Consider the following 24227-nt stretch of genomic DNA (forward strand, 5'->3'; position numbering starts at 1 on the left):
AGAAATCCCCTCGCTCTCCCAGGATCAGCCTAGACTGACTGGGGCCTCCCCGGGTCTTTGGAGCATTTTCCTGTTGTATGCTATTTAGCTGTGCAAGCTGTAACTGAGAACATAATGTAAGCCAAGTAAAACCCCTTTTTGATTACATCTTTAAGACTGTTTACTGCCTCAAGAGTGTGCAAGTTATTGGCTGAATCCAGAAACTTTTTATTACAGGATTCTTAAAAATCGACCCGGAAACATATTGCCCTCTGTCTGAAGAAAACAAATCCGAAATTGCAGATTGGCCTTTTTGAGAGTGATCCTCCGATCAAAGGAACAAAAGTCCCCTCTGGGGACTACTAAGTAATGCAAGGGGTTAACAGCCTTAATTGGTTAACCGGGTGGGATCACTCTGGTATTGCCACTCTCCATCATGTGATGTAGGATGACTATGCAAAAGGGATAGGCACTCCCCAATATGTCATGACCAGTGATGTCCCCATAGAGAGATAGAAGAGTATATATAGCTCCACCCAATGTTATAGAAGCAGGTTCCTTGGTGTTCTGTTAGAGGGCCTCACTGCAAGTCATGTATATACTATTTTGAGCTTCCAATATGACTCACCTCCCAAATTATGGACATTCTAATTTTCCTTCGTGTGTCCTGCAAAAATGTTAGAGCAGGAGTGGGGGGGGGGGAGGGGGGAAAGGGAGGGGTGTGTGGCTACAAAGGGAGGGGGCGTGTCCTTGCCTGGATCGGGGCTGTGTGTATCTCCGTGTGTGTGATGTGAGATGCGCGGGGGAGATGTGCCAGTGTGGGGAAGGGGGGGAGAGAAGATGTGCCAGCTAGCAGGGGGAGATGTACCAGCAGGGGGGGGGGGGCACGGTTGATGTGCCAGCAGCGAGGGGAGATGCGGCAGCAGCACGGGGAGATGTGCCAGCAGCGGGGTACAAAAGCTAGTATTAATATAATTTAGGTAATTAATTTTAGGAAGATTAGCTAACACTTTCAGGAAGAACAAATAAACAACACTTATTTGTTAATAAATGAGCAAACTAAAATAAGTTAACGAAATATGAAATAGTGAATTTACCCAGTGATAGTAACCATAACTATAAAATTATTTTCTGAAGGCATTAAACCTGTAATCTACCATATTCTTTCATCTTTTTTAAAAACCAAGGACATCCTGGAGAAGGATTGCCGATTTTTTATCACAATTAGGAAATGCAATAGGAAAACAAAAACACCTGCCAGCAGTTCTGTTGCCATAAGGCCAATGAATGAGGGGAATATTGATATGATGTGTTGTGTAATCTAATTGTACCCGAAGTTCACCAGTGAATTTCTCCTAAACCAGAAGGCTTCTGGTAGCAAGAAATTAGTGGTTTTGCTCAGAAAAAGTACTATAGTTCAGAGACTAAAAACAATGGGGTTTTTCCTATAGAACTACTTACAACCTCCCGTGGAACCTCAGAGCTCCCCAGCCAGAACACCAGGGGCCAAATGTTAAGATTTTATAAACTCGTAATTTTAAGAAGCTCAACAATTTTTTGCACTACAAATGTGCCATTTTTGCCCTGTTCGTGGGATTTTACGTTTTGAACTACACATGAGCAAAAGGTTCAGTGCTATTTTACACCACACAAGAACAATTGATCTCTAATGCATTTCCACATTTATGTAAAATATACGCTGAAATTACACCTTTCATAAAAATTGCACCTGGTACTAGCACAAGGGGTTGTTTACAAAGTGTCCAACTGGGACAGAACCAGAACAAAAGAATTGCGTGATATTTGTCAAAGGAAAAGCTCCAATTGCTTACTGACGGATTCTCTTTCCCCTCCCCCAAACCCCTTTGTATATACCAGTGTATACAATGCTATGCATAGAATTTTGCAGGGACAAATCCTACCCCGGACAAGTTTACAATCTAATCTTCGTGCCCTAGTTAGAGGGAGAAAAAGTGACTTTTCCCAGATTACAATGAGCTGACTTAATGATTTGAACCAGATTCTCCTGCTTCAAAGTCTGTGTCATTGTTTTAAGTCACCGCCTTGACTCTCAGAGCCAATCCGCCATTACTTTCCTTTGATAAATCTTGTGCTGTGTTTTGCTCAGGGTTTGCAGACGGAAGACTTCAGTAACTAACCCCAAACAGTCTTTAAGTTACTAGTAGGCAATAGTGATGGAATACAAGGAGCAGGATATAGGCAACATGTCATAATAATGTAATCTGTAATAGCACTTCAGTTGTATAAGAGCCTGCATACTGTACTCTATTATTATTATCATCATCGTTTATTTCTAAAGTGCCAACGTATTCTGCAGCACGGTACAATCGGGGTACAGAGTGATGTAAATTACATAAACAGAACATACTAAATAAGGACAAATATGCACAAACAGATTCAAAAGGTAACGAGGGCCCTGCTCATGAAAGGTTAGAGGGAATAAGGGCAATGTTGAAATATAAGATAAAGTGACTGCTCATTGTGGGACAGAGTATGCGTCAGGATAGAGTATGGAGGGGAATACTTCTCACTGGGAGGAGAGAAGGGACAGCGGGCACTGCTCGGCAGATAGTAAAGGCTGGACTGCGCTGGGTTAAAAAGTTATTTATTTAGCCATTTTGCAAACCCTCTTTGACAAAGCCCTACAGGGGCAAAACGCGTTAGAGGTACTACGGGGGACCTTCCCTTTTTATTCATATTTGCAAATGGCTAAATAAATAACTTTTTAACCCAGCGCAGTCCAGCCGTTACTATCTGCCGAGCAGTGCCCACTGTCCCTTCTCTCCTCCCAGTGAGAAGTATTCCCCTCTGTGTATCACGAGCAGCGAGAAGCACGCTTCATCCGGATTCACCAGATGCAGATGCAGTAAGTGGATTTATTTTACACGCAATGACCCAGGAGGATTGGTTTTATGTGCGGCTAGTCATACTGAAGGGGTCCGGTGCCGGTCAAGAGACCACCCCCACCCCCCGGTCATCCCTATCTTATCACCGCTAACCCGTCCCCCACACTAGGGGTTTTAGTCATTGGACTTTAATCACTTCGTTCATTGCTTCATATATTCCGGACATATGCTGATAGTGTTGAGAATCCTTATGCTGTGGGAACACCTATACTCTGCAGCACACGTCATTGAGGCGATTGTTCACCTCATTTCTCCCCAGGATAGAGTATGGTCCAGCCGCACAGCTAATCCCATTAATGTTTGGGGGTGTGGATAGCATAGAGTTTCGGTCGAGCCACACGGATGGCCCCAATAGGGTTGGAGGGTAGGTGGTAGATGTTGGGGTATGCCAAATAGGCTTCCTTGAAAAGGTGAGTTTTCAAAAAATCTGAAACCTTGGGCGAGTCTGATGGTACATGGTAGGGAATTCCAGAGAAAGTGGGCAGCATGGGAGAAGACTTGTAGGCAGGAGTGAGTGTAGTTAAGAAGGCAGGAGGAGAGGCAGATGTCATGGGCCTAATTTAGGAGGCATTTATGGATTTTATTCATGGATGATATGTGAGGGAGGGGCAGCATCATTGAGAGTTTTGTAAGTCAGAACAAGGATTTTAAATTTGATGCTAGAGGATATGGGAATCCAGTGTATGGATTTGCGTAGTTTTGCAGCAGAAGTTAAGCAGTGAGTGAGGTAGAGGAGTCTGACAGCAGCATTTTGAATGGATTAGAGTGGAGAGAGGCAGACAAGTGGGATGCCAACTAGGAGAAGGTGAGTGAATAAGGCTGTTCGTTGCGTGAGTGAGGAAAGGGCATAGTCTAGCAATATTTTGGAGGTGAAAAAGGCAAGACCGTGAGGAATGATGGAGAGGGCAGAGTTAAAGATGACCACCAGGCAGCAGGCTTGGGGCTTTCAGTGCAGATCGCATAGTACAGCACAAATGGAGTTTACAGAATACTGTAAGCCCCAAAGAGAGTAAAATCACTAAGAAGTAAAATACTGAACATTACCAAATTTAATCCGAAAAATATTCAATAAAAACAAAATGCAAATAAAGAAAAAACACAAACTACGCCAATGGCACAACAGATCGTCTAGAACAAATTACATGCATGAGAACAAACAATACACAAATCCACAAACTGTGTCAAGAAAAAGGGAAAACATGACAACAACAAAAAAAACACGAGAAACATGGACTCAAAAATAGCAAAAAAAAACAAAAAAAACTATGAAAAGATAATGTCTACACAGAAATTACAGAAAACAAAAACAAAAAAACAAGGGGCTAAATACTAACCAATGCTGGGAAGCAAGGAAACACAAGGGAGGAAAAAAAGAATTGAAACCAAAAGGAGAACCAAGTGGGGCAGATTCAAAACCCTTCCCACAGGTCCCTACAGGACCATGGTACTTCATTTAATGGGTACTTCCTTTATAAACTGTAGATACCAACACATACATCAATGTTTGTAGAACGCATTTCAACAAAGTTTCAGAAAATGTCCAATATTTTTCCACAAAAAATGGCCATACCTCTGGGTATTTCACTTTGAATGTTTTATGCATTTCTCTGAAACGGCTGTAGCGTCTAAATATGGTCCACGTTTCTTCCAAGACTGTTATCTGTGCCATGAAAAACAAGGTATATTTGAAAAAAAATTGAAATCATGTTAACAATTAAAAACTCAAGGTAGCATTAAAATGAACTGCAACAAAAACATTCTACAGAATTTCTCTTTTGTCGTTAATGTTTTTTTGCTTTAGAATTTCTATTGCTAAATTTCTGTGGTTAAAATGTCACACAAAGCAACAAAGTCAAGACCAATATAGACATGTGTAACAATGCTAACAAAACATAAGAAAACAAAACAATAGTCTGGTCATAGCCACAGAAAATTATTATGCATTTGAATTTATGTTACAGTGATCAAAAGAGGAAACTAAAATGGTAATGAATAGTGTATAGAAGTACAGCTCAACCACATTATAGCGCGATATGCTACAATGCGGTTCCACTTATAACGCGGTCACAGCGTGGCTCCTGATTTAAAAACATCTCCATTTTTTTTTCATCACACCAATCCTGTGGTGTAGCAGGTAGGGAATTGGTACTAGCATATGAAAGATCGTATTATATAAAATGTATTCATGTTCAATTCCCACATGGTTGGTGTGTGTGTGTGTGTGTGTATATGTGTGTATATGTGTGTGTGTGTGTGTGTGTGTGTGTGTGTGTGTGTGTGTGTGTGTGTGTGTGTGTGTGTGTGTGTGTGTGTGTGTGTGTGTGTGTGTGTGTGTGTGTGTGTGTGTGTGTGTGTGTGTGCCCTTTAGCAATAAAGCATTGAATGTTTATAAAATAAATAAATAAAATTCCACATGTTGTAGGGTGTGGGTGTGTGTCATGTGACTCTCCTCTGCCCAAAAGTCTACATAAATGCACGCACGTGGACGCAGCCTGATGACGCAGGGAGAGCTACAGAGAGGAGAAAGCTGCAGATGCCAGTAAGACCTCGTGCGGCAACATTTTATAACGCGATCCCAGTTATAACGCGGTGTCACTCTGTGGACCCCGAGGACCGCGTTATAACGGGGTTCAGCTGCATCAGCAAAAAAACAAACGCATAAGCAAAAAATGTTTTCATAAGATTCCACCTTCGCAAAAGGTTAAACGAAAAAAAAAATTTACAAAATTATATAGATATATCTACAAATACTCTAAGAAATGCTTTAATTTTACAAAGGATTGTATGTATGAGTGTCCGTTAAATATAAATAATGATCAAATGATTGATTACATTTCCATGCATATAATTTATACCACACAGCTGTTTACAATATAATGTGGTCATGCCAATGAGCTCTAAAAGGAACCAATGCTATAGACTGGTGTATTTATGTTAAACTGCGAGGCATCAGCAGGCAATTTTCAATCCAGTCTTGTAACAAATCTGAAATGCAGTTTCCAAGATTGTATGTTAAAGAAGGCTTTGAGTAATACTTTACTACTTAATTTCTAGCATTCCTCTTACAAACCTTTCCTTAAGAGTCAGTATTGTACGTATGCATGTATGTCTTTATTTATATAGCGCCATTAATGTACATAACGCTTCACAGCAGTAATACACCTGACAATCCTATGAATAACAAAAATACAAATAACACATAATTGGAAGAAGTGCTTCAGACACAAAAGTAACATTTAGGAAAAGAAGTCCCTGCTCCAAAGATCTTACAATCTAATTGGTAGGTAGGAAGAACGTACAGACAGTAGGAGGACATTCTGGTAAGTGCGTCTGCAAGGGGCCAAGGTTTATGTATGAAGTGTAAACTATCAGCCACGGAGCTAATAATGCCATTTGCATTTGAGAAAGGCCCTTGAGGCCGAAACGTCATACATCATTGGCTCAGAATAAATGTTCTAAGCACAAATCCGCAGTGCCCAGGTTTTCCTTCTTATACTTTTTCCTCCGTAACATTGCCAAGATCCGCCCCGCCCTTTCCTCTGTCATTCTACTGCTAAAACGCTACTGCATGCCCTTAACCTCCTGTCTGAATTATTCTAATAATCTTATACATTTCTACTATGGAATATATCCAGAATTCTATTGTTGGAATTATTTCACTTTCTCCAGAACAGTCCTTGATCATCATCTCCCTAAATTCCTCTTCTGGCTATCCATCAAGTTTGGCATCATTTGACATTTTCCTCATTACCTTCCAGACTCTCTACATATCATATTTGAAATCTCTTATGTCATGTACTGTTTGTCTAACAACAGTCTCCTTTTCACTACTTTCACCTCAAAGCTCTCACTTTGCCTTAAGCCATTGTCTCCTTACTGTCCATTACCTGTGGGACTCACTCACACTCAGTATACACCAAGCACCATCTCTCCCCACCTTGAAGTCAAACCTTAAAACAAACCTTTTAAATGAAGCATTTTGATAGCCCAGACAGGTGATTCTCAACCGGTAGGGCACACCGCCCCAGAGGGGCATATCAGGATTTCAGGAGAGGCTTGCGTAGTTTGAAAAAACATATTCAATATTATAATCTGTTTTATTTGAGGCCGGAAAACAAACACAATTATACCTATTGCTTTACTTTTGAACGTACGCAGCTTATTGCAGCATCCTATGATGTGCAGTAGTGCACCTTTTATCTTTCCTTTATCTCAGAGTTACACTGTGTGGGTGTTTTTCTGCACTTGTGGCTATAAAAACAAAGCAGCAGCACCACAGGCTCGACGTTGAAAATGACCTATGTTGTGCCCCATCTTCCACACACCCCAGAATACAAAACGTGTAGCAAGCCAGCAGCCTTAGTTGCTCACATTCATAAGAATAGAAAACAAATAATGTATGGTTAATGTAAAAAATGTTGACGATCGAAGTAAAAAAAAATTCTAAATGCTTTGATTTGTTTTTAGTCTTGATATTTCAAATACAATTATTGGGGAGGCAGGTTTCAAAGGGGCGTGAGATTTATATGTTCATCATAAGGGGGCACAAGTTAAAAAAGGTTGAGAAACACTGGCCAAGACTCATGGCTCCAGTCACACACCCATCGTTGCTTCTACCAACGATTGTGGCCGAACACTGCCATCTACTGCACTTATACCCTAACCGTCTGTCTCTGCAAGTCTCCCAACGTACAATTTAGATTGTAGGCTCTCCAGGGCAGGGATTTCCTTTCCTATAGTCCAATTTTCTTTGTTAGACTTATATTATAATACCCTGTATAACATTATCTTTTTTGTTTATTTTTTTTTAGCTTTATGAAAAATATATTGCTCACAAAATGTAAACAAAGCAGGAGGCTATTTACAAAAGGATGGTAGATTGGCTTTAAAAAACTAATAGAGGAAAACACTGAGAAATGTTTACCTTCATCTCAAACTCATAATGTTCATCTTTTCCTTGTCCACAAAGAACATAGCGAGGAATACTTATTCTGACTGGATCCTTGAGATCATCTGGATTTATGCCCAATGAACGTGATATCAATCTCTAATAAATAAATGGAAAAATAAATGGAAAAAAAGGGAAAAAATATTAATTTAGAACTGCTATACAAAAATGAACAACATGTGTAAATGTACAAAAAGGAATTGGGCAAAATATATATTTCATAACTGTTGCATTATTTGACAATTTCTTTATACATTTGCATATTGCCTTCCTATAAGAATGTAAGCCATCAGGTCAAAACTATAGGTATGAAAGTGATAAACTTATAATATACATGTGATATAAGCATATATGTATAGTAATAGATTGGAGGAATATGCTGTATTATATTGCTCTGTACACTAGAGTGTTTTTAAAATGTTTAGATAAACTAAACTGCACGTACACGCATGCCGAGAGCGGTTTTATAGATTACACGTTACATTACATTTATTTGTGTCTCTTTGGTTAATAGAACGGATCAAAATGTATAATGCCTTGAGTCAGAAAAAGCAAGTTGTAAATATCGGTCTTCTCAATGTTGCTTTGGCCTCTAGATCAGGGGTGCGCAAACTTTTTACCCTGCACCACCCTGTCTGCTCTACCCCCCCTGCTTGTGCCCCCCCCCTCTTACCTAGTCTCCGGCGTCAAATGACACCACGGGGTCAAGTCATATGGTGTTGCCATCACGCCGTGTTGCCATGGAGAAGTGCCGTCGGAGACGACGTAAGAGAATTTACAGGGGCCTCGCCTGGTCCCCTGGCATTTCATTTAAATGCTTTGGGGGGGGGGAGGGGGATAGCTTTTAAATGAGAGGGTTGTCCTGTTGAACTTATGTGAAAGAAGATTCTAGCGAGTGATATTTTTCTATTAGTGAGGGGAATGTTTTGAATTGGTCAAGATAGGAGGTCTGATTTTCTGGGATGTTTTGCTTCTCGCCAGTTTTTGAACCCTCCCCTTATCTAGTATCGGAGTTAGGGGTGATGGGAAGGAAGTGAGTTTGTGTTTAATGGCTAGGGTGTTCAATATCTTCAATACTTCTGTAATTGTTGGGTGATTTTTAGGTATATTTGGTCTGTGTGTTTTATTAATCCAGCAGCAGTATTGTACAGATTAAATAGTTTTTTTTTTTTTTTCTTTTTGCACCCATAATTTATTATGATCATTCGCATGCCAGTCTAGTATGCTGGACAGTAGCATAGCTGAATAATAGAATTTGAAGTCTAATACTTAGCAGACTCCGCTTGGTTTAGATTAACGAGGCTCAGTAGAAACCTATTGACCTTGGCCATTACTTTTTATAAGAATTTTTAGATCAACGTTTACAAGTGATATTGGTCTGTAGCTGGAGCAATTCAGTGGGTCCAGGTTTGTGAATAATCAATGCGCGCATTTAGCGTTTGTGAGGGGAAAGATTTTTGATTTCTTATAGCATTTAATGTTAATATCATCTGTGGTATCACTAAAGGTTTAATAATATTAATGAGTATATCCATCTGGGCCTGGGCTCTTGCTATTCAGTAGCTCATTGACCACTGTTTCAATCTCTTTTATACTTACAGGTTTCTCTAGGTCTACAGTATTTTGGCATTTTTGTGAAGGTTTTTTTTTTTAAGAGCCAGGGAGTAAGTACTGAGAGATTTGTTCGCTGATGAGTTGTGGCAATTGTGCAGGGTTACTTTGTAGGTGGTATAGAAGGATGCAAATTCTTAATTAGCAGAGGGTCGTGAGTGATTGTCCCATCTTTCGAATGTTATGAATATGTTGAAAGTTTTGTTTTAGTTTGAGCCATCTTGCCAGGAGTTTACCCGCTTTGCCTGTGGATGTTTGTTTCAACCAAAGCCTTTTTTGTGCTACAGTATGTTATGGTTCAGGAAGGTGCTGACTTTGCCTTTGAGACTAGCGAGTTATATTTGTGTAGTTTTGTCTAGATTCCTTTTATGTTGGGCTTCTAGTATTTCTATTTGTTCCAGTAAGGTATTTATTGTTTTAGTTCTTTGTTTCTTTTTTTGTTAGGCTCTCTTAATAAAACTTCCCCCTTATTTCAAATGTATGGACTTTCCACATGTATGTTTTAGGGGTGTTATGAGAAGCATTATTGTGGAAGTACTCGATCATGTGTTCGAACTTCGTTCGTGATATGTTGGTCTTTTAATAGAGATTCATTAATCTTTTCAGTTCTATGCTGGTTTGTTTATATAGTCTATTCATATATCTATTTCTATGGGGGCGTGATTTTTTAATTAGTCTCATGTTGTGCTGGTCTATAAAGAGGTAATCAATTCTTGTGCAAGAGTTATGAGGGTGAGAATAAAACGTGCAGTCCCGAGATCTGGGGTTGTGAATTCTCCATGTATCCAATAAGTGTGACTCCTTAATTAACATATTAATTTCACTGATTTGTCTACTTATTGTAGATTTAATATGTTGACCTATCCAAGGAGGGGTTGAGACATGTGTTTAGATCATCCCCAAGTATCACTATGCCCTCTTTGAAGGTTTCAAGTTTTTGTACAGTTTCCTCTAAGAAGAATTCTTGATGTGTGTTAGGGGTGTATAGTACTGTATATGTTAGCAAGAGTAATTTTCCTGTTTCCCATTGTCCCCTTGACAAAGATAAATCTGCCTTTTTCATCAAACGGTTTGGAGAAATTTTGAATAGGTACACGTGTGAATCAGTATGGCTATGCCATTTTTGTTTCTTCCACAGGACGAGAGATCAGATAGCTGGTTGTATATCTAAGATCAATCCGTTTTAGAGAATTATTTTTATTTATTTTTAAAGTTTGTCACTTGTGTAAATATGATATCGCCTCATTGCCCAGAACTCTCTTAAGGCGAGTTTTCTTTTCTTGTTATTATTAAATTCCTTGATGTTAAGGGATATTATTTTTAGGGATGTCATGATTGAGGGGTGTTGTATGTTATAGCTGTGTGATACCATATGAGATATATTGGTTCTGTAGGATGCAGGTCGCCTTTGGGTCAGGATATTGTGGATTGATATGTGGATTAGTTCCAGCTCTCTTGCAGGCTGGGTTCCCTCCCTCGTGTGTCAGTGCTATAACTCGATGAGCCATTAATACATTCAAAATAAAACAAAAAAAAAGGAAACGGAAAAGTAGTAGCTGGTGGTACAGTAAACATTCTAAAGTCTAGTTTATAGACTTCTGCATCACTTTTACCTGTTGAGGTATTCTCCCTCTCCGTAGAGGGTATTTCCAACAAATTGGTAAGGGTAGCAGTCTGGCTATAAGTCAGGTTACTCCTTGCCTGCACAATTTATTAACAGGTTAGGAATATTTATAATTTATAACTTGTAATTTATAGCTTATAACTGAAGAATTGAGCTGTAGGAGTGTTCACGTGAGAGGATTGTGTCAATATCGCTGTGTGTAAGTCGTATGCAGGTAGGTGTCTGTTTGGGGCAGTATTTTAGCAACTGTAAGCAGATATCACGCGTGTATCTATACAAGTTATTAATTCAGAACCCTTTCAGCTTACATCTGCGTCGTCCCAAAACCTGAAAGGCTTCCCCAAGAACTGCTTCCCATGCACAGAGCCAGCGTGCTAAGCATTAACATCTGGGATTTCTTGCTGCAATGTGTTTCGTCAGCCCCAACCCCTACAGTGTTTAGGACGCTGGACAAAGGCATTTCAAACTTCTGCTGAATTCATTAAGGACACCTTCAGCCTACATCTGTGTCTCCCCAAATGCAGACAGCCTTTGGCGGCAGTCAAAAAGGTGTCAGCCATTTGCTGCCCATTTACTGGTTTTGGTCTAGTCTTCTTCAGTCGTCAGGTAGTCCTACCTCTTCTATGTATCACCACTGTTCATTTAATTCAACCATGCAATGATGCAGACAGATTTCCCTGGGCCCTGGACTAGAGTTATGACAAAGGCCCCCCCCCACCATGTGTTGGCGGTAACGCGAGTCCCCCCATTTCCCACCTCACGAGCCCCTCTATTTCCCTCCCCTTTCCCATTTTTTTCTCCCCTCAGTCTCATCTTCCCCTCTTCTAAAGGTGTAATTCTCTCACATGCGACTCACTCTTACTCACTCCCTCCCACACCCCCGTGCTTCTCTTCATCCATCAATTACCCTACTTTCTCAAACCCCCCTCCTCACACAATCCCCCCTACAGAATGAATACCAAAAAACACCCCAAAATAAATACAAATAAAATAAATCCTCACCCCCCAAATATATACATACCCACAAAACCCCCCCAAACATATTTAAAAAATACATAAACACCCCAAAAAAATATAAACCTCACAAATCCATATTGAAAAAAAAACCAATACATATATAAAACCTCCCCAATACATATATACATATACATATAAAAACAATACATATAAAAAACCCAATACATAAATAAAAAACCCAATACATATAAACCCTCACCTTGGGGCTGGTGTCAGACATCTGGCCAGGCCTGGTGACTGCGTGGGGCCCAGGGGCTGCAGGAGGCCTGGCGGCCGGACAAAGCAGTTGGGTCTTAGCTCTCCTTGCCGCCGTGCTCTGGCTCTCCCCCTGTTGCTGGCCTCTCCTTCACTCTGTCCCACACTGAGCATCTGACGTCAGCACGCGCCGGGCCTCTCTCATGCCGACGCATGCTGGAAGTCCAGCCCAGGTTACTTCCAGCACACGCTGACTTCACAGGGCCCCGTGTGGGACAGTTGGTGAGTAGGGAGGCCTGCAGCTGGGGGAGAGCCGGGGCCCCGGCGGTCACGAGAAGGCCCAACTTTTGTCTGGCCGCCGGGTCCCCTGCAGCCACCGGGCCCGGGACTCTTGCCCCGGCTACCCCCCCGCCCCCCCTCGGCGGCCCTGCAACCATGTACTATCATAACTCTGTGCCCAGGACATACTTGAAAATGAGAGATAACTCACAATGTATTATTTATCAAATATTTTACCAGGAAGTAAGTATTCTGATTTTTTTTTATCTAAACGCGAGTGATTGTGAATTTGTTACAATATGCATATGCACCTTTATCAGTTTTCTTTGTTCCTGTATTTGTTTGTAAGTCTTGTGAATTCTTGTTACCTCATAATTGAGTGCATAGGCAACTGAATGGTTGGGCTAACAGGCCAGTTCTGTAACCAGGGTAATGGAATATAGCGGTCTTGGTTCGGGCACGCAGCAATGCATATGTGCTGTATACAAGTTTGAGTTAGCCTTATAATAGTGTCTTTACTGCAGTTAGTGTGCAAGAAGAGAATATGCGTATTTATGGCTATGACTACATGTAGGTGTTGGGTTAATCTCGTTTTGCAGTCTTGGCTATTTACAGGTTAATCAGGATACATGAAAATACCCTTATTTATCTTCTCATTTATTTATTTTCGTTTTTTTGTCATTCTTAATGAACCTTGCTTAGGTGGACATGTAAAAACTCATGCTTCTGGGGGAGTTGCCGATTTAACGAAAGTGAATAGCGGTTCATGTATCTAGAACGGCTTAAGAAACAAATTATCACTATATTACATTGTAGCCCAAGTCTCGCACTTTACAATCTTAACAGTTCTTGCTTTGAAAGAACGTTAAAGGTTGATACAGTCAATCATTTCAATATGATATTTCTTCCAGGGTTTCCTTATAAATCTTGTCACATAATTCCACACATAAGTGTTAGAAAAGAGAATGTTTGCCGAAGGCAAATTTTATGGTACTCAATCAGTGAATTGGAACACAGTACTAGAGTTTGTAAACCTCTCTGATGAGATGTGGAATGCTGTGAGAAATGCTGGAAGCCTTATCCAGACAGAGTGCTCAAATGTTTAATTCGGATTAGAAGAGCACATCTCCATCTTTCACCAGATTAAAGAAGTTTGATGAATGGCTATCCCCAGAGACCGAAAGCCCGGTATTATTGATTGGGCCGCCAATAATATCAAGATTTCTCTGGCCAATAAAGATCAGATGCTCAGTTTATGTTAAAATTAGTACAGTATATGGGGTGAGCAGATACAGTCAACTAAGCAAAATAATGTTTTAGAAGGAGAATCCTCACAGCAACTTAGTTTATTTTGCTCATCCAATAATTACAAATGAAAAGCAAGCAGTAATCCCCTTCCCCCTTGTTATTTTTTTCAATATTTGCTATACAGTTTTTGAGTTATGGATCCTACAGAGCCAAAATTACATAGTTACATAGTAAGGTTAGAATAAGACGTGTCCATCAAGTTTAACCTACATACACTACTGTTATCTCTGGGACCCTCACCCCCCAGTCCCAGAGATTCTTACTGGTATACTTGCATGGACTTCAGCTCTGAATTGATAATCAGAATGGACACCAAATCCTGCAGGTCACTAGAAAGGCGCAGTGGGAGGTGAAATTGTGGCTTCCTTTTGGATGACCCAGGCGCCATCTTTTAAAATCAAGGAAGGAACATCAGCAACTAAACCGTAAGACTCTCGGAACCCAGGGGATTCCAGAGAACCCCCCAGATCGAATTATGTAAAAAGAAAAATCAATAGGCAAAATGGGCAGGATTGCCAACTTAATTTCTCCCTGAAATAAGTATTATATATAAGCTTTACACAAGATCTTTTACAAATTGTGGAAAACATTATGTATGATATACAGTACTGCACCGACACACTTTATTCGAGCAAATACCCAGTATGTACCTGGCAGATACCTGGAATGCGCCGCTCCTCACCTCTGACAAGCCCCGTTGTGTTTGCCTTCCCAGCCTGGGTTCATGCCTGGCTGACGGGCGGCTGATCTGTTAAATGATAATGATTAGGATTTAATAGGCTGCAATGCTTCGCGTGTCTACCAGATGGCATAAATTCATGAATTGTAATGCAGTATATATATATATATACTGTGCAGTATTGCAGCCAGCGGGAATAAAATGCTTCAATCCCTGCCTGGAAAATAACGCAATGCACTCGGGCAGAAAACAGTCACAAACCTCAATACACCCGGGTATACCCGAATTCGTGGGACTAGCCGAGCTCGAATAAAGTGTGTCGCCAGTGTATGTATACCAAGTACTCAACTTGTAATATAGTAGAGATGCTACATACGTGCAACTATGTAAATTGCTATTGGGTGGAATAGTCAAAAACTAATATGAAGTGTAGAATGGAAAGAATTAGAACTGCAAATTTCAGCACTTCTAGGCTAAAATGATATTGTGTGATTCACCGATGACGATAGATGATCTACTCATCATTGTCTACTTGAACCTACAATATTTTATAACCTAGGACTCAACAATTTCAGAACTAACCTAATTACAATGATTCCCAACATCATTACTACAGTGTGTGTATATATATATATATATATATATACAGTGTTCGACAAACCTATACATTTGCTCGCCCCGGGCGAGTGGATTTAACCCCCGGGCGAGTAAATATTGGCCCAAGCAGCACACGTTTGGTACTACAGTAGGTGGCGAGTAGATTTTTTTGTGTGGCGAGTAGATTTTTTGGTGATTTGTCAACCACTATATATATATATATATATATATATATATATATATATATATACACACACACACACACACACACACACACACACACACACACACACACACACACACACACACACACACACACACACACACACACACGGTCTCCGTAGCTCAACAGCGTTAATTTAAGCTCCAAGTATCCCCTGGTACCTGAGATATAGTATAGTACAAATTATAATTTTGCTATTAAACAAAATTAACTTTAAAGGAAGTTACAGGTCATATCTACTTAATGATACATATAATTTATTCATTAAATAAAATGTTTTCGGATTGCATTTTTTGGAAATGTGGTAAAACAATTCAATTAACCTACTGTACTTAAAATGCTTAAAAAAAGGATAACAGTTCTACATCTAGTCTATAATTGTGTGTCTGGTAATCACTCACAGAAAACCAAAGATAATGCACACAGGAGAAATTAGGTCAAAACATCCATGATACAGTCCTAGATTCACTAAAAGTTGATTAATTAAATAATTGGTACTATTTGTGTTTAACAACAATTTTATTTATCTACCTATTCACTCAAGCTACATTACCAGCAGTATAAGTGATGAGGTGCATTTTATTGCAGTAACATGTCACCAATAGTTGTAATGCGGCGTATGCTCATGAGAACGTATTGTTAAATTACTTATTCACATGCAATTAAACTAATACTGTACCTGGCAAAATTGGGCTACCACCAAAAAAAATTGGCAATTTTTTTTATCGCTTGCCTGTGTGTGTCCAGTCTAAACTACAGGGATGAAAAATCTCGGGCGCCTAAAATTTCCCCACCCCCAGCCCCCCATGGTGGCAGTGCTGTGCGCCGTGATGATTGACCACTACGACACTAAAGCCGGAACTGGCAAGCTGGGACCGGCGGTGGTGATTGACAGGTCAAATCACTGCTACGCAGCTCAGTGAGAAGAGAGGGGTAGAGTAATCAGACAGCAGGAGTCAGAGGCTGCGCGAGGAGCTAGGTGAGGGCTGGGGCATAGTTAGTCGGAGCCCTCCTGTGCTCTGCCTGCGCCTGCTCTCAATGCACACGGGCAGGGGGAGGAGTGTATGAGAGTTGGTCTGTCAGAGAGAGTGTGTCAGAGAACTTCATCATTGCAAAGATAAGTTACATGCAACTTTATCAAACATCAAGAACAATGCATAGGTATGGAGTTTTTATTTATATATTCTCACTCACATAATTCTCTAACGCAATGTGTTATAATTTGAAAAGAATGGTTATGAGACCTAAACATCACTTTTATTCAGTTTCACCCATGCTGTTCTCACAAAATGTACAAAGTCACAAAATTAGCGCAACTGCTTTTTTATTTTTGTATTTCCTTTATCCAGCCGAACCAAAATGTACAGTACAGTAGTTTATTTTCAAAAGATAATCAGCCCCAAACATGACGGAAGTAACAGAATATCATGATATTTTATACTTTGATCAACTTCTACTACATTTTTGTGTCAAAAGATTTGCCAAAACTTGACTCGCTTTGATTGAGGTGCAACTAAAAGGACATGTCTTTTTCTTATTTTTGTGCACTTTTACCCAGAAACGAATACATCTAATGATGATTACATCCAACATCTTTGTACGGGTTCACATAAGATTTAATGTGTTTCTGAAACATACCTTCACTCCATAGTGAAAAAACGTACTTATCTAATATTATAAAAACAATGTTCTATTTTTTCAGGTGAACATTCTTTGGTGATAGATATTTTACAAAGTTATCCACATTTTAAATCCCTATTCATAAATCAAATTTGTAAGGTCACATAGCAGGTCTGTAGCCAACAGCGCTGCTATCTGAAATGAGAAATGGGAGTTACTGTATTTCTACGGCAAACACTTACTGTACATAATAATGTCACCAGTGATAGCAAAAAATAGCAAGCAGATCAAACATAACTGTGTTCTAGTTAGAAAAAAAAAGGAAAATCAAATCAGGTTTTTTAATTCATATTTTCTTATAAAGATTAGAACGTCTACGAAAAACTGATAGAAAATAATACAATGACATGGTAATAACTAACTTAATTTCTATACAGACATACCCCGCATTAACGTACGCAATGGGACCGGAGCATGTATGTAAAGCGAAAATGTACTTAAAGTGAAGCACTACCTTTTTCCACTTATCGATGCATGTACTGTACTGCAATCGTTATATATGTGCATAACTGATGTAAATAACGCATTTGTAATAGGCTCTATAGTCTCCCCGCTTGCGCACAGCTTCGGTACAGGTAGGGAGCCGGTATTGCTGTTCAGGACGTGATGACAGGCGCATGCGTGAGCTGGCGTTTGCCTATTGGGTGATATGTACTTACTCGCGAGTGTACTTAAAGTGAGTGTCCTTAAAGCGGGGTATGCCTGTAATAGTTTATCGACTACCATAGCTAGCTTACTATTAACAAAAACTCAATTGTCCGAAGAGACAGATTGATTAATGTTAGTGATTTCAGAGGTATCCATGATTTCACAAGGAAAAATATGTAATAAACACTAATCATTGTAACTTTTTAAAATTCTTTTCTATAAACACTATTTAAAGGCTCAGTCCATCATAGCATCAAACTGAATTAATTGCTTTCATTTAATGAGTCAAATATTGGTGATTGATGTATTTTTTTAGTACAAGTATGAAAAGTCTTATCTTTTATTTTGTGGATTATGCCAATAAAAACCTGAAACTCCCCTTCAGCAAATCCCTTTTGTAGAAAGTTATTGGGGCGAATAATAAATTGTAATGAGAATTTCCATGCAATAGTGCTTCCATCAGCACTATCTTAGTAAATTGCTTTAATGGATAACCCCCATAGTGTGTTCAGATGGTTGTGCCCGATTCTTCCATCAACAGTGCATTGGAAAAGTGTTGCAAGTAACTCAAATGGCAGATGCGTAACAAGAAGAATAGGGGCAGTAAAGTCTCCCAGCTGCAAAACCTGAGCAAAATAAAGGCATTAAAAAAAAATATATATATCCCTTTCTGAGGGTTATTTTTATCTGATATTAAGTATTTTATCCCAGCGTTGTAGTTGGAACACATAACTAACACCCAATATGGCCAAAACAGATAACTTCAGATCTTCTGAAGTACGAACACACGCGGAGGATCTCCTTGAAGTACCTATTCCAGCAGGCGGTGACTTTAATGTCACACATTGCTCTTTTATACTGTGTTTGTGAGTGAGCTTTTTTCCCCCCTTCCCCATTTTTTGTAATAAATGTGTAGCAATCTTACACTATGGGCCGTGCGCTTTCCTCTTTTTTCTTTTAGATTCCTATTGGAGGAGGTTCTCCCGCTTCAAAAGCAGCCTATGCCCGGAATTAGACATTAATTCACTTGTATTTGGGACTTTCAAAGGGACTGGTATTGTTTCTCTCAGTTGCTTGTTTGAATCTGTATCATATCCCATATATATGGAATTTTTATTGTCCATACAATAGCACATATTAGAGAAATATTTATGGCATAGTGAGTTTATTAATTAATGATTATTAATACTAGAAGTGTAGCTTATTCCCGTCCTTTTTTTTATAATATATATAAATAAATAAAAACACAGAAAATACCACATCCAAGCCTGAATGAATGGTACCCAAAAGCTAGATATGAAAATGTTATATAATACTAGCGGTGCTCCAGGGATAAGGGTAATGTGCAAGCTACAAGAAAAATTCCCAAAGGGAGCACACAGGTATAGCAAGAACAATCATTTCAATTTATTAATGAAGCAATAAAAACAAGGGACATGGCTATACTATGAAACCTTGAAACACTTTCTCCTTGTTTTTATTGCTTCATTAAAAAATTTAAATTATTGTTCTTGGTATACCCAATGTGCTTCCTTTGGGAATCTTGTGTGTGTATGTGCATGTGTAATATATATATATATATATATATATATATATATATATATATATATATATATATACACACACAGTGTTCGACAAATCTATACATTTGCACGCCCCGGGCGAGTGGCTTTAACATCGTGGCGAGCTCCTATTGGCACAAGCAGCACACGTGTGGTACTAGGTGGCGAGTAGATTTTTTTTTTGTTCAGCGAGTAGATTTTTTGGTGATTTGTCTACCACTGTGTGTGTGTATATATATATATATATATATATATATATATATATATATATATATATATATATATATAGAAAAGAAAGAAAAGTGTCCCTGTAACAGGGGACTTATCCCTGTTCACAATTGTGCCTCTAATCCAGCAGTGTGGTGGTTAACTGCTGGTAGGCAATTAACTAACACCACCTGCCTGATTAGATGGTTTAGAAAAGCCTGTCTTTTGAGACAGGAAGGGAGACTCCTTTGCTCACACCTGAGCTGAACTTGGAGACAGAGCAGAGATTCCTTAGTCCACAACTGGGCTGAACCAAGGAAGGGCAGATTTCTTGAGCGACAAGCTGACCACAAGACAAAGAGGACAAGATTCGAACCTGGAGCCTGACATTTTCTGTGCACACAAGGGTGCGGTTCCAGGAGAGCAGAGAAGCTTCCCCTACAGCAGTCCAGCTAACAGATAAGACTTTTTCGTATAAGACTATTATCTATGTATGTGTATTGATAAATGTCTCCATGATTAGGGGTTTTTGGTTTGCCCACTATTTCGCTTATGTTGATTTTTTTGCTGTTTAAAGCAACAGGCACAATAAAGCCTTGTTATAATTTCACCTTACAACAGTCTCCATTGTGTACCTCTGCACATGTCCTCCTACAGTCCCACTGAAAGCACTCAAGCAAAATAATAATACATTTGTTTATTCAAAAAGACAAGGATTTAAACGACAAAAACAAAAATAAATTAAAACAGTCCCCAAGGAATCCCTACAGCTGATGGAATACCCTAAACATGAAAAATAAGTAATAGCATATGCTGTGGTCTAAGAATAAACAAAGACCAAATGTAATGCTAAACAGGAAAATGGCACATCCTGCTGCATTAATATACAGACCGGCCGGTCAAAAAGCATATATGGTGGGCAGCTGAATGCGGTGACCTAAAGAACTGCTATCTATAATGAAAGCCAATGCAGTACCATCACAATCACTAACAGGAAAATGATATATTGCTGAGATACAAGATAAAGTAACCACTAGTAACTGTGATTGAGCAATATATATATACTTGCTGGACACCAAGTAGTAATGTTAATGCAAGTCCTGTTTGCAATGTCCCGGAATGACGGCAGTGGCAAATGATACATATATATATATATATATATATATATATATATACATATATATACATATATATATACATATATATATATTTATTCACACACACGATCATTCCATTATTGTAGGCATATATATATATATATATATATATATATATATATATACATCTATATATATATATATATATATATATATATATATACATATATACATATACATATATATTTATTCACACACACGATCATTCCATTATTGTAGGCAATGTACAATGTAGCTAACAAACATGATATATTTCAAGTGTCAATGTTTTTCTAGTCATGACCACATCTTGCTCATTTACATTATATTATCTGTTTAAATCTGTATGAAGTAAATGTACTTATTCGACATACAATGATCCACTGTGGTTTCATTATTCTACAATATGCTTAGTTGATCAGTAGAATTCCATTTATCTTATTTTTTTTTTATAATTTAGCAATGATATAAAAAATTAATAAGAAACAGGGCTTCTTTAATTGAACTCAGATTTATTTTCCAAACATCTGTGTCATGTGTGTCATGGACTTTAAATTGTGGTGGGGAAATGGTTTGTAGCATATAGCTGTCATGTTTAATGTTCAAACCTCGATGCTTTTTAGAGAACACCATAGTCATTTTGGTTAAATCTTCGCTGTCTGGTAAGACAATGCACCTAAGATCACTCAAATTGTGCAGCTGAATTTTGTCAAACTGTAAACATGAAGGATTAGTGGACCAAAAACTAGGAGATGAATTAAACACACAGTCTTCCTGTAAGAGAGCTATGGAAGTATTAGTAAGGGCTAAAGATCTATAAAGACTGTGTTTGGAATCATGTTCTACCTTTACTGTTGTGTATAGTAACAAGTGGACATCTCCTAAGGGTGGTTTTGTGTCATTCATATTTTCGTGAAGAAGGTACACCAAATCAACTAATATGCTCCTGAATCTACATGTCATTTTCAAACCATTGGTGCAAACAAAGTCAGATACTTCAGTCTTCCAGTCAAGTGACAGCTGCATCAAATCTTTCTTTAAGAGTGGGTGACTTATACAATTGACATAGTCCGATTCCATCATTAAAATATTTACAAGGTCCTGACATATCCGCTGACTGTAATGGGTGTCATAAGTAAATACGGCGAGAATAGATTCTTCGGCACATCCAATAAGCTGTATACTTTGTCCTCCAAAGCAAATCTGAACTTCTTGCACAGTGGTCAGTGGAAGGGAAAGGAACAACACTAATGCACTGTTAGAAGATACTATGACATAAATAATGGAGTTGAACAAAAGTAAACATGCAGGCTGAGGCTCAGGCTGAAGCCAATTGGCAACACAAAGCCAGTATGCACCTTTAAAATCATGCTTGTCAACACGCAACTCTGGTAAGGCACACATCAAGTAATCCAACAGTTCCTCTGAAAGATAATTCTGAAGTTTCAAATGCTCTTTTGGAAATTGCACAAATGGTTGTTTGAATACATCACCACTTTCCAATGCTTCATGTTTATATTTGTAAATGGGATGACCCCCAAAATCAAGGGTCTCTTTCCTTAGAGAGAGCTCGCAAAATGTTGGCTGCCCAGCTTTCACAGATAACACGTCTAATTGGCTAACACTGTAAAACTTAACCTTGTTCTCATGATCCTGGAATTCTGTACATTCCTCACCATTAATTGGTTCTATCGGCTGCAAATGCTTCAAAAACGGCATCTTTTTTATGAATGATAGCACTTGGGTGTACCTTGCATTGTCAGATACATTACACAACTCCTTTGCTTGTTTCACAACATTTTCTATCGTTGGCAGCTGGCTATCTTTACAAAGACAGGTAAGCTTACTAAAAAGGTATTGAAAACTGTATTTATGATTTGCCATAACCTTTAACGATACATCATTTGGCCAAGAACCTTTGTTTCTGTCAAAGTCCCTTTCAACTGTATGCTGATCAGCATGAGGATGTTCAAGGACACCCTGGTGAAATGGGTTGGAACGGCTATTCTCCTTTAAATCTATTTCAGAAAGGATATTGGTCTCAGAGAGAGTAGACTGAAATATATCTTCGAACTTGGGCTGCTCATTACCAGCAATCCCCATCTCAGAGGAAGTCATCTGCTGTAAAAAAGTCCAGTCAGATTCATCTTTTAAGGAATCATGGTCACAAGCTGCAGTTTCTGAATCTTTCCCTTTGTTCTGGCAAGGAATTTCTAGAGGCGCACATGGGACATTTTGAAGAGTGTATTTTTTGTTAGAGAGATTTGTACTAAGAAAGTGACTCGGTTCACACTTCGTGTCAGACAAAAAGTGAAAATATTCGTTAATAGATGATCTATTGCTTCCTTTTTCATTCTTTTCTTCCAAATATTTCTCTTGAGATTCAAAACATATTTTTGTAAAGCCAGAACATGAATTAGCAGTCGCAGATTTCAGGCGCTGTTTCTCAATGTACGCCATTCTTGCTTCTCTCCAAGGCCATGTTGAAGTTGTTTCCATCTTGGGAATAGAACATGTCTGTGGATGTTGTATTTTCTGCTTAAAATGTTAAAAAAAAAAAAAAAGAAAACAATCCAACCTTTCCACAATGTCCTTTCAGTGAAAACTGGAGTTGATTCATAAAGGGCTTAATTTCGGAGAAGAAATCACCAGTTGATTTATAATAATTGACAAAATCCTCCCCTCCATCACTTTATTTATAAACAGCACACTGTACTTTTATTATAGTCTTTTATCAGTCTATAATGTTTAACTGTGAATATGTTTTTTTTGTTTTGTTTTTGTTTTTTTAATTAAAAGATGGCAGGAACATTCCATACTTAAAATGGTTCTAAGATTTTTTTTTTAAACCCGTTTTCTCTCTATATAAGCTAGTCTATCCTGAATAATTCTTCAGATTTGTTGCAACCTTTATGTTCCAAAATATTTTGCAGGACTAGACTCAATTGTTACACTGAACCCCTTCCTTTCTATTTATTCAGCATGGCACTGACAAACTTCAACTTGCCTCCAACACGCAGAAGAATATACATTTTCAAATGCATGCTTACGCAAAACACTGAAAAAAAAACAGGTACATAAGCAGTGTCCAGCCAGCTCCTGCAGCAGAATACAGGACACAAAAGTACTTTTTAACTCAAGAGGACTGCTTTTTACAGACCAAAGTCGGAGGGAAGACTGAGCCTGGGACCAGGAGGGTTCCCACACCAGATCACCCACACCATATTGCTGGCCAAAAATTCATTTATGTTTGTGAGTTTCCATTCATTCACTCTCAATAAATACAGTATGATATACAATATCACACTATTGTGTTTTTCACCTTTTCTTCCCATATCCTAAGGGAGAACCCATTCCAGATTTGCTGTTAGAGGGGATATCCCCGCCCCCGTCTCCATATCCTTTCTTGCCTAAAAGTAAGCCATTGCCATTTCCTATCACTATTTATTTTCTCAGGTTTGTGTTTGCGCCCTGATATTTTGTTGTCTACATTAGCAGTGTGTTACAAGTCTAAAAAAGTATTAAAGTTTGAAAACAGATTCTGTTAAAAATAAAGGATGGTAAAAATATAAACCTCCACCATAGTTAATATTGTTATGAATTTAAA

General features: G+C 38.7%; 1 protein-coding gene across 6 annotated transcripts in view; it reads right to left on the reverse strand.

Moving 5' to 3' along the window:
• KIF16B (kinesin family member 16B) overlaps window positions 1-24227 on the reverse strand; it is a 318925-nt gene that overhangs the window by 81950 nt on the left and 212748 nt on the right. Inside the window, exons 23-24 of one of the 6 annotated variants that reach the window (XM_075596068.1) lie at window positions 7831-7953; window positions 4477-4566 (exon numbers count right to left, since the gene is read on the reverse strand). The exons of 1 other annotated variant lie outside the window; for it this stretch is intronic. In XM_075596068.1, the coding sequence (XP_075452183.1) occupies window positions 4477-4566; window positions 7831-7953 (213 nt within the window). Of the gene's footprint in view, window positions 1-4476; window positions 4567-7830; window positions 7954-16694; window positions 17203-20817; window positions 23159-24227 lie in introns of those variants that run through there. 4 more of the 6 variants (XM_075596070.1, XM_075596067.1, XM_075596066.1 and 1 more) reach the window with 4 other exon arrangements.

Source organism: Ascaphus truei, chromosome 4 (assembly GCF_040206685.1).
Source record: "Ascaphus truei isolate aAscTru1 chromosome 4, aAscTru1.hap1, whole genome shotgun sequence".
Lineage (NCBI taxonomy): Eukaryota > Metazoa > Chordata > Amphibia > Anura > Ascaphidae > Ascaphus > Ascaphus truei.